The 17,526-nt window shown below is 39.6% G+C and overlaps 1 protein-coding gene across 1 annotated transcript in view; it reads left to right on the top strand.

The window, feature by feature from the left end:
• DLAT (dihydrolipoamide S-acetyltransferase) overlaps nucleotides 1–17,419 on the top strand; it is a 38,013-nt gene extending 20,594 nt beyond the window's left edge. The window contains exons 9-14 of the mRNA XM_007537466.3: nucleotides 1,435–1,527; nucleotides 1,878–1,985; nucleotides 6,217–6,332; nucleotides 9,381–9,543; nucleotides 13,913–14,049; nucleotides 14,946–17,419. Of these exons, the coding sequence (XP_007537528.1) occupies nucleotides 1,435–1,527; nucleotides 1,878–1,985; nucleotides 6,217–6,332; nucleotides 9,381–9,543; nucleotides 13,913–14,049; nucleotides 14,946–15,075 (747 nt within the window). The 3' untranslated portion in view covers nucleotides 15,076–17,419. The remainder of the gene's footprint in view (nucleotides 1–1,434; nucleotides 1,528–1,877; nucleotides 1,986–6,216; nucleotides 6,333–9,380; nucleotides 9,544–13,912; nucleotides 14,050–14,945) is intronic.
• The last annotated feature ends 107 nt before the right edge of the window (nucleotides 17,420–17,526 follow it).

The raw sequence follows: 17,526 nt of genomic DNA, 5'->3' as shown, positions 1-17,526 counted from the left end.
ATTGAGCCTAAATTCCCCATTCTCCAGAACTATGAGAAATAAATTAGTGGTCTGGGGGGGGGTGGTGCAGTGGATGAAGCACTGGACTCTCAAGCATGAGGTACTGAGTTCAATCCTGGGCAGCACATCAGAGTGATGTCTGGTTCTTTCTCTCTCCTCCTGTCTTTCTCATGAGTAAATAAATAAAATTTAAAAATAAATAAATAAATAAATGATTAAGTGGGGGGAGGAACATGATTACAGAATTTTAGGCATTGACAGTAAAAACAATGGCCAGAGAGACAGCTCACTGAGTAGGGTACATTCCTCTGTGATACCAGGGGGAAGTTATGGTGTAGTAATGTCACTCTCTGTGTCTCTGAATAAGAAGTTACTAGGAAGCAGTGAAATCAGGTAGACGATATGGCCCCAGCTTCATCAAAAGCAAACAGTTCTTAAGCAACCATCTAAACTGAGTCCTTTTACTCCTTGGGGATAGAAAAAGTTATTTCTCTTTTTATTTATTTATTTGTTTATTATTGGATAGAGACAGAGAAATTGAGAGGGGGGAGGGGATGATAGAGAGACACCTGCAGCCCTGTTTCACCACTCATGAAGTGTCCCCCCCCCACTACAGGTGGGGGCCAGGAGGTTGAACCTGCATTTTTTTTTAATATTTATGTATTTTCCCTTTTGTTGCCCTTGTTTTTTATTGTTGTAGTTGTTATTACTACTGCTGTTGTCATCGTTATTGGTTAGGACAGAGAGAAATGGAGAGAGATGGGGAAGACAGGGAGGAGAGAAAGATAGACACCTATAGACTGCTTCACCGCTTGTGAAGCAACTCCCCTACAGGTGGGGAGCTGGCAGCTCGAACCTGGATTCTTACGCCAGTCCTTCCACTTCCATGTGTGCTTAACCCACTGTGCTACCGCCTGACTCCCTGAACCTGCATTCTTGCACACTTTTATATGTGTGCTTAACCAAGTGCACTACTGCTTGGCCCCGAAAAAGTTATTTCTCCATAAACCTTTTCATGTTTCTTTGCTGTCTGTAAAGAAGCCACTAGTATTGGGAGTTGGATGGTAGCACGGTGGGTTAAGCACACGTGGCGCAAAGCATAAGGACTGACATAAGGATCCCAGTTCTAGCCCCTGGCTCCCCACCTGCAGGGGAGTCGCTTTGCAGGCTGTGAAGCAGGTCTGCAGGTGTCTGTCTTTCTCTCCCCCTCTCTGTCTTCCCCTCCTCTCCATATCTCTCTGTCCTATCCAACAACGACGACATCAATAACAACAATAATAGCTACAACAATAAAAAACAACAAGGGCAACAAAAGGAAATAAATAAAAATATATTTTTTAAAAAAGCTACTAGTATTTGTGAAGTCATTAGTATTAACAACTTATAGTAAGACTGAGTCACTGTTTCTAAGGATGCTTTTTTCTTGTCCTTTAGGCTCCAGCAGCTGCTGTGCCTCCCCCAGCTCCAGGAGTGGCACCAGTTCCTACAGGTGTCTTCACAGATATCCCAGTCAGCAACATTCGTCGTGTAAGGCTGTTAACCATAAGTCTGGGATGAAAACTGTTAGGAGTATCTTTACTCAGATTGTTTGATTGCATAGTTTGAAACACTAAAGGTGAATTCTTTTCACTGAGAATTTTAAGTGATTAGTTTAAGAGATACTTGGCTTGGCCAATTCAGTATTTGGGGTAAACAATTAAATAGTTCTGATTAAATAGTACTAAGTGGGGCTAAGTTATGGTATAGGCTCCTATATTCCATTTCTAACAGTGCTTGAGTTAAGCCCTGTTGGGTAGGCAGAGTGAAAGGCCAGATAGTCTGGAATTAGATCAGATCTCTACTTAAGATAATTGATTTTCTTAATCTCTTTGTTTCAGGTTATTGCACAGCGGTTAATGCAATCTAAGCAAACCATACCTCATTATTACCTTTCTGTTGATGTAAATATGGGAGAAGTTTTGTTGGTACGGAAAGAACTTAATAAGGTAAAAGGTCTGGAAATTTCTAGCTCTCTAAGTTCTAAAAACCTTTTTACCCCAATAAACTTGCATTTTGCTGATATATGTATATATTTTTTACATTATGTCAGTTGATGGTGGAAAGTATATATTGATTTTAACTTGCAGAGAAAATCCTCGAAAAAAATTAATTTTCTAACCCTTGATTACAACTTTTCATTTAAAGTTGCCTTTCCCATGGATCCATTTTAGCCTAGCAGATTCACTAGGATGCCATACCTGAGTCTCTTGGTAGGTAAGAAACAGTATGTTTGCTTTCTGTTTATAGTCAAGTACCAAGCCTCCTTCTTACTAGTGTTTAGCATAAGGTACTCTTGGGAAAACACACCTTCCTCTATATGAATTTATAATATCATTGGAGACACAATATAAGTGAAAAAGAGGGGAGACATGTCTTATTAAAGAAAAAGTATTGGAGGCTGGGCGATGGCACACCCAGTTAATAAGCGCACGTAGTACTATGTGCAAGGACCCGAGAAATGACCTGTGTTTGAAACCCTGCTCCCTACTTGGAATGGGAATCCTTCATAAGTGGTGAAACAGGTCTGCTGGTGTCTTTCTTGCTCCCTCACTATTCCCTTTCCTCTCAATTTCTCTCTGTCCTGTCAATTAAAATAGAACATAAATGTAAACAATGGCCACCATAATCAGTGGATTTGCAGTGCCAGCACTGAGCACCAGCACTAACCTTGGAGGCAAAGAAAGAAAGCAAGAATGAAAGGGAGGTAAGAAGGAAGGGAAAAAGTATTTGTCGGGGTAGGTAACATAATAGTTATGGAAAAAGACTCATGTCTGAGGCTCCAAAGTCCCAAGTTCAATCCCCCACTCTACCATAAACCAGGGCAGTGCTCTGGTTCAAAATAAAATAAGTACTTGTTGATCTGTCTCTATATAGTTACTCCCCCTCCTCTGCTTAATTTTATTGCATAGGTTAAGTATTAGAGGAGTTCAGAGAAGTTGGAGAATAGTGAAAGTAGTTAAAAGAATTCAGTGATATAGAAAAACTTGGTTGAGCCATGGGGGCAAAAATTAGGATGACAAAAAAGTTGAAGTTCATTTTAGTTAGGGATTTTTTAAAAAATGTTTTTTTTTAATATATTTTCCCTTTTGTTGCCCTTGTTTTTTCATTGTTGTAGTTATTGTTGTTATTGATATCATTGTTCTTAGGACAGAGAGAAATGGAGAGAGATGGGGAAGACAGAGAGGGGGAGAGAAAGACAGACACCTCCAGACCTGCTTCACCACTTGTGAAATGACTCCCCTGTAGGTGGGGAGCTGGGGGCTCAAACCGGGATCCTTAAGCTGGTCCTTGCACTTCTCGCCATGTGTGCTTAACCCACTGTGCTACCACCTGACTCTTTTGGGGTTTTTTTAAGTGATTTTATTTTAGCTTTTATTTATTTAAATATATATATATTTTTTTAATATTTTATTTTATTTATTTATTCCCTTTTGTTGCCCTTGTTGTTTTATTGTTGTATTTATTATTGTTGTCGTTGTTGGATAGGACAGAGAGAAACGGAGAGAGGAGGGGAAGACAAAGAGGGGGAGAGAAAGATAGACACCTGCAGACCTGCTTCACTGCCTGTGAAGCCACTCCTCTGCAGGTGGGGAGCCGGGGTTCGAACCAGGATCCTTATGCCGGTCCTTGTGCTTTGTGCTAAATATATTTTTATTGATATTATTTTAGTGAGTGAGAGAGACAGAGATCAGAAATGACAACAAGGGCAACAAAAGGGAATAAATAAATAAATTATTTAAAAAATCAAAAAAACTTAGGAGCAAGTCTGACTCTAAAAAAAGAAAGAGGGAGTTGGGCGATAGCGCAGCGGTTAAGCGCACGTGGTGCAAAATACAAGGACTGGCCTAAGGATCCCGGTTCGAGCCCGGTGCTCCCCATCTGCAGGGGAGTTGCTTCACAAGTGGTGAAGCAGGTCTCCAAGTGTCTGTCTTTCTCTCCCCCCTCTGTCTTTCCCTCCTTTCTCCATTTCTCTCTGTCCTATCCAACAATGACAACAACAATAGTAACTACAACAATAAAACAACAAGCAACAAAAGGGAATAAATAAATAAATATTTTTTTAAAAAAAGAAAGAAAAAAAAGATCAGAGGATTATTCATCTCTGGCTTACAGTGATGGCTGAAGGTAAACCTTGGACCTAGGAGCCTCAAGCAGGAAAGTCTGTTTGCATAACTGTTACATTATCTGCCTAGCCCAAAGTAATTTTAATGAATGGAAATATGGATGGCATACTTGAGAGATGGAGTGGATACACAATTGATGATTTAGGGAATAAACTTTGAACAGAAGGATTTTGACATGGTGAATTAAACATTAAGAGAAACTAGTAAATGTGACTGATGGTTTTCTTAAAACTGACTTTTAAGTAAAATTTGTCTGTTGCATACCTGAGGCTCCCACTTCAATTGCTGGTACCCCATCTACTAGAGTGGTTCTGACTTCTCTCACTTTGATGTGAAACTCTCTCTTATGTAAAAGAAAACATTTTTAAAAGATATTAGTGGCTAGATAGTGACACAACAGGTAAAGCTACGCAAAATGTGATCAAGAAAAATCATATTTTACAATAATTTTCATTATCTCTATTCCTTCACCCACCAAAAGGAAAAAAAAATTGTATCTTGACCATAATCTTTGTCCCAATCTTTCCATCCTCCCCAGACCTAGGTTACCATTATTCTGTCTTGTGTATTGGAATAGACCCTACAGGTACAGGTATTTCATTGAATCTACAGGTCAATTTGGGGAGTGTTACCATCTTAATATAACTGTTATTTCTCCATGAACATGGGATGCTTCCCTATATTTAGGTTATCATTAATTTCAGCTATATTTGTATGCAATTTTTTTTTTAATTTTTAATTTTTTTTTTTTTTTGCCTCCAGGGTTATTGCTGGGGCTTGAATCCACTGCTCCTGGAGGCTATTTTTTCCCTTTTGTTGCCCTAGTTGTTTCATCATTGTTGTGGTTATTGTTGTTGTTATTGATGGCACTGTTGGATAGGACAAAGAGAAATAGAGAGAGGAGGGGAAGACATAGAGGGGGACAGAAAGACACCTGCAGACCTCTTGTGAAGCAAACCCCTTGCAGGTGGGGAGCCAGGGGTTCAAACCAGGATCCTTATGCTGGTCCTTGCGCTTCGCGCCATTGCACATAACCTGCTCCGCTGCCGCCTGACTCCCTCAGCTATATATATATATATTTTTTTTTTTTTTTTTTCTCCTCCTCCAGGGTTATTGCTGGGCTCGGTGCCTGCACCATGAATCCACCGCTCCTGGAGGCCATTTTTTCCCCCCTTTTGTTGCCCTTGTTGTAGCTTCATTGTGGTTATTATTATTGCCCTTGTTGACGCAATTCGTTGTTGGATAGGACAGAGAGAAATGGAGAGAGGAGGGGAAGACAGAGAAGGAGAAAGATAGACACCTGCAGACCTGCTTCACCGCCTGTGAAGCGACTCCCCTGCAGGTGGGGAGCCGGGGGCTCGAACCGGGATCCTTACGCCAGTCCCTGCGCTTTGCGCCACATGCGCTTAACCCACTGCGCCACTGCCCGACCCCCAGCTATATATTTTTAAAGTGTAAGCTTTGTACTACTGTTTTACTCCCCCTATTTTATTGGGCAGTATGGTTGTTGACATATGGACATAATACCCAATGACCCTTTTTATGTCCTTCCAAACCCTCCCTTCCCATTTTTTAAATTTTTGTTAAATTTAATTCTAGGTATTATTTTGATAGTACTATAAATTTCGTGTTCAGATTGTTCTGTGCTATTGTCTAGATCCTGGTCAAAATGGTGGAGGAGCATCTAGGCTGGGGTGAGAGTGTTCTGCAGAAAACAGAAATTTTACATATGTATCAACAACTATACTGACTGTAAGCCATTGATCCTCCCAATACAAAAAAATAAAACCATATTATTCATAAAAAGAAAGAAGGGGCTGGGCAGTAGTGCATGTCGTTAAGCACATATGTTACGGTGTCCAAACACCCAGGTTCAGTCACTTGGTCCAAGATGAATGAACCAACTTCTGGTTTCACTTCACCCTCTTCAACTCAAACATTTCTGACTTCTACCCCTTCCCACACCCCCACCATTTTTCTAAGAGTTTATGTATAGTTTTAGTTTTGAAAGACAATTTTTTTAAAAAAGACTATCACTTCTTATCTTTTACAGATGTTAGAAGGAAAAAGCAAAGTTTCTGTCAATGACTTCATCATTAAAGCTTCAGCTTTGGCATGTTTAAAAGTACCGGAAGCAAATTCTTCTTGGCTGGACACAGTTATAAGACAGTAAGTATAATACCGCTGGGGAGGTATATGTCTACAAACAGTTTTCTTGTATTACTTATTTTATTATTATTACTTTGTCACTTAAGAGACTAGCAGGTGAGTAGAGTTTACCCCAAAACCTGTCAGGTAGGTGCTATTATTTTTACCATATTTCAGATAGGAAAAAAAGTGCTAAGAAATTAAACAACCTTTCCAAGATTTCATAGCCAAATAATGGTGAGCCAGGATTTGAATCTAGACTATCTCAAGGTAAAAATCAATGCTTTTTATATGTACTCACTGCTCTTACAGTTTTTTTCAATCTTTTATATATATGAGAGACAGTAAGGTGAGGAGAGGGAGGGAGAGAGAGTAAGTATGTGTGTGTGTGTGAGAGGGAGAGAGGGAGGAGGAGATAATTTGCCAAAACTTATATATGTTTTAAGATTCACTTATTCTATGTTTATAACTTCTCAATTTTTGTTAAATCTGCATACTTACATGTCTTTCACAACAGTCTAATTTTGATATCAAACTAATTTCTCTGAGTTATTTACATTTGTCTTGAATTTTCATATCATCTTCCCAAATATCATGAAAGTCTTTTATAGTGAGTTTCTACTTCTAGTTGAACCCACTCTTGTTCTAGATAGTCTGCTGAGCTGTCTCTCAATACAGATTTCTTTTTTTCTAAACCTTTTATAGAATTGGAACCAAAATAAGTGGTGTTTTGCATAGATCTTAATATTTTTGACATTTAATGATCTTTAGTATGTAGTCATGTTATATATCAGCTTATTCACTTTTTTTTAAGTCAGAGCACTGCTCAGCTCTGCTGTGGTGATGCCATAAATTGGATCTGGAACCTCTTGAGTTTCAGGCATGAAAGTCTCCTGGGTCCCAGTTTATCCATTTTTATTGCTATTAATTCTTGAGAGCTTGTTTGGAGGTTCTAGTAGGGGAACGCAGCTACTCGTATACCCTCGACCGAAGACCAGTCTGTCTCTATTCGGGGAAGGCCGTCCTCTTCAACTGAGCGCACAGCTTCGGGAGGGACGCACATGGAGCGGTGAGGGAGAAAGGGGACACCCACCTAGCCAGCCAGATCAGCCGAATCAACCTTGGCGATCAGTGGGGTGACAGATGTCGCAGCCAGATCGCCCTCACATCTAATTGCTGTTAATTCTTAATTGTTTCAGTATCCTACTTTTAATATCTCTATTTACCAGTTGATCTATGTAAGAATTGATTCTAGTATTTTTGCTACTACAAATCTGTTACGCTGAAGTCCCAGGTTTAATCTCCATGCCAACATAGGCCCAGGGGTAAACAGTGCTGTGGTTGAAAATAAATAATTATGTTAGGAATACTGCACATAATTCCTAGCCATGTAAACTGCTGTGCTATCTTCCTAGCCTCACTAATTTTTTTTTCTGCCTCCAGTGTTATCACTGGGGCTTGGTGCCTACACTATAAACCCACTGCTCCTGGAGGCTATTTTTTCCCTTTTGTTGCCCTTTTTTATCCTTCTTGTTATTTTTTTCATTGTTGTTGGATAAGACAGTGAGAAATGAGAGAGGAAGGGAAGACGGGGAGAGAAAGACACCTGCAGACCTGTTTCCCTGCTTATGACATGACCCCCCTGCAGGTGTGGAGTTAGGGGCTCAAACCGGGATCCTTAAAATGGTCCTTGCGCTTCGCGCCATGTGCTCTTAATCATCTATGCTACCACTCCACCCCGTTAATATTTTTTGTATGGTCATTCATCATATATTTATTAAACATGTACTGTTTGCTGAATTCAATAATGAGCAGACTAGGAAACACCAGCGGGAAAATTAATAATTACCAATGGAAACAGCATACCAGTTTACTCAGTTTTCTGGTTAAAAAAAAAAAAGTATATGGCATGAGGCACTAAAGGTACCACATTCAATCCCAGCACTGCTGTAAACCAGAGCTGAGCAGTTCTCTGATAAATGCAAACACAAAAAGTATTTAGGGGCAGATTACAGTTCTTGGGGGTAGTGTGTTGAGATCATGCATATGATCTCCTCTGATTTAGATACGGTCTAGTCCGGTCCCTATCACTTCAAAAGAAGCTTTGTTGCTGTTATCTTTCATTCTCTGTCTCTTCCTCTCTCATCTGAAAAACAATATGTGCTGAAGACCATTTTAGGTGACTCAGTAGTAACCCTGCCTTCTTGCCCTGGCACAAACCAGTAGAACTCTGGATTTTGGAGCAGTACTTTGGTATCTCCCATTTATTCACTCATTGTTCCCTTTTTCACTTAAAACTAAAACTAGGCCAGGGAGTGGTTCAGGTAGAGCTCATGCTTTTCATGCATGAGGTCTTAAGCTCCATCACTGGCACTGCATGCAAATAAACATATACTCTGAGAAGAAACCCAAATGCACAAGTGTGCATGGGATAGAAAAGTTAGGAATCCTACTTTCATGTTCTGAAACACCAAAACGCTCCATCTAATCACTCCTGTTTCTCCCACAGTGGATTTCATTCCCATAACTCTTTTATCTGTTTAGGCTCTGCATGCAGAATCACTCCAGCCAGTCTATTTCCTCTCATAATTCAAGCTCATTCCCCCTACCTACACCCATGTATTAGTCAAGGCAGGTTAGTGGAAGGCTAGTGCAAGTGAAACCAGCCTATTGTTGAACTTAATATAAAGGCTTTTAATAAATATTGCCGGGGGCCGGGAGGCAGCACATCAGTTTAAGCGCACATGGTATGAAGCTCAAGGACCTATATAAGGACCCTGGTTCTAGCCCCCAGCTCTCTACCTGCAGGGGGCTTACTTCACAAGTGATAAAGCAGGTCTGCACATGTCTATTTCCCTTTTTTTTTTTTTATTTCCCTTTCTAGCTCCCCTTCTCTCAATTTCTTTCCTATCAAAAACATAATAAATAAATAAATAAATAAATGTCCACAGGAGCAGTGGATTCATAGTACAGGCACCAACCCCAACGATAACCCGGGAGGGAGAAAGAAATAAATAAATATTTCTGACGATTATTGAAATTTCCTTGTGTCTTTTCCTTTGTAAACAGAAATCATGTTGTTGATATCAGCGTTGCAGTCAGTACCCCTGCAGGACTCATCACTCCCATTGTATTTAATGCACATATAAAAGGACTGGAAGCTATTGCTAATGATGTTGTTTCTTTAGCAACCAAAGCACGAGAGGGGAAACTTCAACCACATGAATTCCAGGTAAGGTATTTATTATTTATTCATCCTGTAGCTGAAGAATTATGTTTTGTTTTGTTTTGTTTTTTGGTTACTTTAGCTTCACCACTCTAGACAAATTATTTTTAGTTTGAAATAGAGCAGGAGAGACTTCATAGCACTTAGATTTCTCCAGTGCCATAATACTCCCATGTTGTTTACGGGGGGCTTGAACCTTGGTGCAAATATAGTAAAGCAGCTGCCCCCAGGTGAGCCACTTCATAGGTCCCCGAATCTTGAATATCTTTTGATCTTACCCTGTATTAAAATTTGAGAAAATAAAAAAAATTGAGGGAGTTGGGCTGTAGCACAGCGGGTGAAGCGCAGGTGGCGCAAAGCGCAGGGACCGGCATAAGGATCCCGATTCGAACCCCGGCTTCCCACCTGCAGGGGAGTCGCTTCATAGGCGGTGAAGCAGGTCTGCAGGTGTCTTTCTCTCCTCCTGTCTGTCTTCTCCTCCTCTCTCCATTTCTCTCTGTCCTATCCAACAACGAGACCCCTGCAAGCGTCAACCCGGCTTTGACCTAGCATGTTATGATTGGGCCCTCCTCAGTCGCTATCGAACAGGCCATGGCCGGTGCGCCGCTATGTTCCATCGCTGGGGAGCCAGAGACGACCTGAACTGCCCCTGCGGCTCCAGACAGACTATGACCCACATAGTCAACGACTGCCACCTCTCCAGATTCAAAGGAGGTCTCGAAACTTTACATCAGGCTCAACCTGACGCTGTTGACTGGCTACGGAAGAAGGGCAAACGCTAGAAGAAGAAGAACAATAATAACTACAACAATAAAACAAGGGCAACAAAAGGGAATAAATATTTTTTTAAAAAAATAAAGAAAAATTGAGGGGTTCATACTGTGGCACATTGAGTTTAACGCATGTAGTACAAACACAAGGACCTGCGCCAGGAATCCTGGTTCAAGCCCCTAGTTCCCCGCCTACAGAGGGGAGCTTCAGAAGCGCTGCAGCAGGTCTGCAGGTGTCTCTTTTTCTCCCTCTCTATCTTCCCCTCCCCTCTGGACTTCTCTCTGTCAAAAAAAAAAAAAGAAAAAAATCAGAAAAAGAAAATGGCCACAGGATTAATGCAGGCACCAAGCTCCAGCAAGAACCCTGAGGCAAAAAAAAAAAAATTGAATGACCAAAAGTTTGAAAAGTATGTTTAAGAGAGTTCAACTTGTGTTGATATTATTGACATGTAAGTTAGCACTGGGTTGGGTTTTGTTTGTTTTTATTTCACTACTCCATCCAGGCCAGTCTTTTATGAGATACAAAGAGTGAACTGTGGAGATAGCATAATGGCTGTAAAAGTAAATTTCATGCCCAAGGCTCTGAGCTCCCAGGTTCAGTGACCAATAGTACCACAAGCCAGAGCAATGCTTTGGTTTTTTGTTTTTTTTTTTTAAAGTAAGTAACAGGCCAGGCTGGTGCCCTACACAATTGAGTACATATGTTGTCATGCACAAGGACTGAGTTCAAGCCCTCAACCCCCACCTGCAGTAAGCAGTGAAACAATGCTGCAGATATCTCTCCCTTCCCCCCTCAATTTCTTTATCAAAAAGAAAAAAAAAGGAGTACGTTAGAAACATTGCAGGCAGTGAACCCCAGAGATAGCTCCATTGATAATAAGAAAATGTATAAAAACAATTAAAAAAATTTTTTTTGATTTTCCCTTTTGTTGCCCTTGTTTTTCATTGTTGTATTTATTATTGTTGTTGTTGTTAAGTAGGACAGAGAGAAATGGAGAGAGGATGGGAACACAGAGGGGGAGAGAAAGACAGACATCTGCAGGCCCGCCTCACCGCTTGTGAAGCAAGCCCCCTGCAGGTGGGGAGCCTGGGGTTCGAACTGGGATCCTTTCATCTGTCCTTGGGCTTCACACCACATGCGCTTAACCCGCTGCGCTACCGCCCAACTCCCAAAACATTTTTTTTTTCTTTATTGGGGAATTAATGTTTTACATTCAACAGTAAATACAATAGTTTGTACATGCATAACATTCCCCAGTTTCTCATATAACAATACAACCCCCACTAGGTCCTCTATCATCCTTCATGGACCTGTATTCTCCCCACCCACCCACCCCCAGAGTCTTTTACTTTGGTGCGATATGCCAATTCCATTTCAGGTTCTACTTGTGTTTTCTTTTCTGATCTTGTTTTTCAACTTCTGCCTGAGAGTGAGATCATCCCATATTCATCCTTCTGTTTCTGACTTATTTCACTCAACATGATTTTTTCAAGGTCCATCCAAGACCGGCTGAAAACGGTGAAGTCACCATTATTTACAGCTGAGTAGTATTCTATTGTGTATCTAGACCACAACTTGCTCAGCCACTCATCTGTTGTTGGACACCTGGGTTGCTTCCAGGTTTTGGCTATTACAAATTGTGCTGCCAAGAACATATGTGTACACAGATCTTTTTGGATGGATGTGTTGGGTTCCTTAGGATATGTCCCCAGGAGAGGAATTGCAGGGTCATAGGGTAGGTCCATTTCTGGCCTTCTGAGAGTTCTCCAGACTGTTCTCCACAGAGGCTGGACCAATTGACATTCCCACCAGCAGTGCAGGAGGGTTCCTTTGACCTCACACCCTCTCCAGCATTTGCTGCTGTTACCTTTTCTGATGTATGACATTCTCACAGGAGTGAAGTGATATCTCATTGTTGTCTTGATTTGCATTTCTCTGACAATCAGAGACTTGGAGCATTTTTTCATGTGTTTCTCGGCCTTTTGGATCTCTTCTGTGGTGAATATTCTGTCCAAGTCCTCCCCCCATTTTTGGATGGGGTTATTTGTTGTCTTGTTGAGTCTGGCAAGCTCTTTATATTTGTTGGTTATTAAACTCTTGTCTGATGTATGGCATGTAAAGATCTTCTCCCATTCTGTGAGGGGTCTTTTGGTTTGGGTAGTGGTTTCTTTTGCTGTGAAGAAGCTTTTTAATTTGATGTAGACCCATAGGTTTATACTTGCTTTAGTCTTCTTTGTTATTGAATTAGTTTCATTGAAAATGTCTTTAAAATTTATGCGGAAAAGAGTTCTGCCAATATTTTCCTCTAAGTATTTGATAGTTTGTGGTCTGACATCCAAGTCCTTGATCCACTTGGAATTTACTTTTGTATTTGGTGAAATACAATGATTCAGTTTCATTCTTCTGCATGTTTCAACCCATTTTTTCCAACACCCATTTGTTGAAGAGACTCTGCTTTCCCCATTTAATAGTCTGGGCCCCTTTGTCAAAGATAAGATGTCCATTGGTGTGAGGGCTCAATTCTGGGCTCTTCTGGGCTCTCAATTCTATTCCACTGGAATAGTGTGTCTGTTCATGTTCCAGTACCAAGCAGTTTTGATGACAACGGCCCTATAATACAGTTTGAAATCTGGGAGTGTGATGCCTCCGGTCCAAAACATTTTTTTTAATGAAATGGAGAAATGAAAAGATACCACAGCACTGGGTCACATTCATGGCAGACATGGAGGTTTCCCAGGAGAGCTGTAGTTTATATATAATTAAGCTATGCAACTCTGTTATGAAATGGTCATAGTAATTACTTTATATATTTTCCCTTTTTTGTGTATTTATTCTTTTTTTTTTTTTTTTTTTTTTTGAACCTTTTGACTAGAGCACTGTTCAACTGTGCTGGTTTATGGACTTGGAACTTTCAAGCCAGAGGCTTATGTAAACCACTGTGATATTTCTCCAGGCTTTGCTTGTTTGTTTGTTTCTGTTTTTGTTTTTGCCAGTAGGGTTGTTGTTGGGGCTCAGTGCCTGCACAACAAATGTAGATTTTTTTTTGTTTTTATCACTCATGAAACTGCTGAAGATGACGACCTATGGCTTGAACTTGTGCTTTACTGGATACACCGTCCATCCCCATACTGGTCCCTCCCCATTTCTACTATTATTATTATTATTATTATATTGTTTTACCATAGCACTCATCAGCTCTGACTTATGGTGTGTATGTTGGGGGGAGGGATTAAATCTGGGACATCAGAGCCTCAGGCATCAGAGTCTTATAACCATTATGCTCTCTACCCCCACCCGAGGCCTTTCTTAAATAATTAAAAAAAAATTATTTCTGTTGACTGGATAGAGACAGCCAGAAATCAAGAGCAAAGGGAGAGAGAGAAAGACACCTGTAGCCCTGTAACCACTCACAAAGCATCCCCAAAGACTGGGAACTTGAACCTGAGTCCTTGTACATTACAACGTGCACTCAACCAGGGGTGCCACCACCGGCCCCCCTCCTTTGCTAAATTTATTGTCAAGGTATTTTCACAGACATTTGTCACTCTTTTTTCTGATTTATGTTAACCAGTAATTAACACAGTCTTTGAATTTTTCCCTTTAGGGTGGCACTTTTACAATTTCCAATTTAGGAATGTTTGGAATTAAGAATTTCTCAGCTATTATTAACCCACCTCAAGCATGTATATTGGCAATTGGAGCTTCAGAAGATAGACTGGTTCCAGCAGATAATGAAAAAGGGTAAGTACTAAGCTCATTTCCATTATATTGTATTATACCTGTTTTGAATCATACTTTTCTAATTTTTCTGTTCTTTTTAAGTATTTTATTCATCTCTGAGAGAGAAACATAAACCAAAGCACTGCTCAGCTCTGGCTTATGGTGGTGCCGGAGCCTAAACCTGAAGTTTTATAATTTCTAACATGGTATACTGAAGCTTCAGGTAGACTTGAAATAAACATATAATTTCTCTAGGCAACAGTTCTTATTTTATAAACTGTAGTTTTAAGGTAGGAAATCTTATTTACTCTTAATTCAGGAGTCATTGAGGATCATCTCTTAGAAATACTCTGCAATTTATGTTTTTGAAAGAAGGAATAAGAAATACACAAATGGGGAGACAGATGGTAGCTCAGCGGGTGCAAAATGCAAAGACCAGTGTAAGGATCCCGGTTTGAGGCCCCCCCCCCCCCCCCCCCGCTCCCCACCTGCAGGGGAGTCGCTTCACAGATAGTGAAGCAGGTCTGCAAGTATCTGTTTTTCTCTTCCCCTCTCTGTCTTCCCCTCCTCTCTCCATTTCTCTCTGTCCTACCCAACAATGATGACATCAATAACAATAGTAAACAACAAGGGCAACAAAAGGGTAAATAAATGAATAAAAAGAAATGCACAAATGAATTCCAGCCTATCTTCATTTGTCAGGGATTTGCCCTTTGGGTTGTAATTTGCTGACCTCTGCTGGCTATTTTAATCTGTTTCTTCAAAGCTATTAATTTGAGCTGGAAAGTGTACTGGGCATGAAGAGTAGGTAGAAAATATGTTACCTGGTTGAATTATTGCATAGGAGTCTGCACTTTGGCTGGCTATTAGAGTCTGGTCATTGCTTTCAGAATCCTAATGTCTTTCTCTTTTCCTAGATTTGATGTGGCTAGCATGATGTCTGTTACACTCAGCTGCGATCATCGGGTTGTGGATGGAGCAGTTGGAGCACAGTGGCTTGCTGAGTTTAGAAAGTACCTTGAAAAGCCCATCACCATGTTGTTATAATTAACTCAAGAATTTCTAGACACTCCCAGACCACATTAGGTCATTGTTATCAAGATATTTATGTTATTACGCAGGTAATTTGTTTTTCTAAATTAACCAGTTTACTTTTTAGTCTGTCCAGATGAATTATTTGTGATGGGCATTACTGAACTTTTTAATGCCAATTACAAACAGATATTGTGTACATTTAATAAACACCAGTTGGTAAGCTGTGTATTTCTAGTTGATGGACATGTATGTAACTTGCCATTTTGGCAATAAGTAGTTCCAGTGGTTCCCTGATGAAACAGGTACACGAAAGTAATGAAAACATAACACTTTAATCTTTAATTGCCTCAATTATTTTGTCTAAATTTGAGAAGAAAACAAATCAGGAAAGTTAGATCTCTTATAGAAAGGGTATGTTTTAGAATTTATCCACAGTATAAGACTTTCTATGTGAGCTATTGTTGGTCAGCCTTTTTTTTTTTGTTTTGTTATGGATGATAGAAAAATAAGTGAAATGTTAAGTCAACATCTTTCATCAGTCAACTGTTCTTTATTTTTCTATGAACTCCTAAATGGTTGCTTTTCCCCCTTGAGATGAACATATAAATATAAACTAGCTACTTGGTATAAATGAAAATTTGTGTGGGTATTTATTTAAATACTTAAGTGTACAGTTATATGCATTACACTGTATAATTACACTGTAATTATACAGTTGTCTCTAAGTAAAAGATTGTACTTACAGAATTTAACAGAGATAAGTTGTGAAAGTAGAATTTGCAAATGACTTTATCAGAAATTATTACCCAAATGACGCTGGAAAACCCTATCAAGTAATTATGGTGTGAGTGTGTATATGTAAAAAATATAAATACATAGTGTTGGGTTCCATGGTGTCAGGTGTGTGCCAGAGTTTTCTGTCACAAAAAAACGGGGGGACTAGATAAATTGGTGAACCGTTTGGAGTGCTGAAGATGATGATCAAAACAAAGTAGTCATTCTGCTTCGATAAAGGGAAGGATATTGAATGTGTGCAAAAAAGTGTCCTATCTTCTACCACAGCTGAATCTTAAAGCCCTAAAAATCTGATTGGAGAGAAAAAAAAACAAACTCTAGTTTGAAATCTAAACTGTTATTTCCCTTTTTGTTAATAGGAGCTTCTTCTGTTAGGTAAGGAGAAAATGATACTTAGGATTATATAAAAAATTAATATCACGTTCTAGATTTCCTATTGTATTTGGTTTCAATGTGCCTATTTTTAAAGGCTTTGTGCATGGATGATACTCTAAAGTGTCCTCCTAGTCCCATTGTTTCATTTATTTATTTATTTATTTATTTATTTTTGCCTCTAGGGTTATTGCTGGGGCTTGGTACCTGTACTGTGAATCAATCCATTGCTCCTGGAGGCCTTTTTTTTTTTCCTTCCATTTTGTTGCCCTTGTTATTGCTGCCATTGATGATGATGTGTTGGATAGGACAGAGAGAAATCAAGAGAGGAGGGGAGACAGAGGGGGAGAAAAAGACACCTGCAGACCTGTTTCACTGCACATGAAGAGACCCCTCCTGCAGGTGGGGTGCTGGGGGCTCAAACTGGGATCCTTATGCCGGTCTGTGCGCTGTGTGCCATGTGCGCTCAACACGCTGTGCTACTGCCCGACCCCATTTCATTCTTTTTATTTAGAGAGGGGAAAGAGATACATAGCATCACTCTACCTTCCATGGAACTCCCCCTGTCATCCATGGTGCTTCCATGTGGTGCCAGGGCCCAAACCCAGGACCCTACTCCTTCAAGGTGCATGTTTTACTGGATATTTTATGACTCCATGAATTGATATTTTATTAAATACGTGAGTAATTTATTTATGATATAAAATGAGTATGAACAGTGCTTCCTTATATATGTAATATGTGATGCTATCCCTTGAAACGTAGGTCTTTCAGTGTTAAATCTACTTCTAAATGTTTATTATTACATGGTGCATAAGTAACACTCCATATATTCCAGATATTCCCTTTGTTGTACTATCAAAGAAGCTATCCAAATTATTTATTTTTATCAGCAATTTTGATTAAATTTAAGATTAAGCAGAAAGGACTAGTTCATCACAGGGGACCATCAGTATGAGCCATATCTGGTTCAAATATATAAAATCTCGAAAGATTATTCATTCTTTGCTAATGCTTATGGCTGTTATTCCCTTCAAAGAATAATAAAAGTTGCCTTCTAATAAAAATTGTTCTGAGTTAAAATTTAATTTGAGCTATAATCTGGAGTCAGCCTATTTTCTCGTCAGAACTGAAAGAAAAAAAGTGTTATTTCATCATATTGTTTAAAATTAAACTATATGTTGTCAAGTGTGTCTTAGTCTAATTATGTTATTATTTTTCAAGTCAAAAATTTAAGATCAGGGATGTGTAATAGTTAATGTTTAAGGTGTTTGTTTAAAGTTTATTTTTCCTTAC

The sequence above is a fragment of the Erinaceus europaeus genome, chromosome 20 (assembly GCF_950295315.1).
Source record: "Erinaceus europaeus chromosome 20, mEriEur2.1, whole genome shotgun sequence".
Lineage (NCBI taxonomy): Eukaryota > Metazoa > Chordata > Mammalia > Eulipotyphla > Erinaceidae > Erinaceus > Erinaceus europaeus.
The sequence above is the reverse complement of the archived record's forward strand: the minus strand, read 5'-3'. Positions and strand labels throughout refer to the sequence as shown.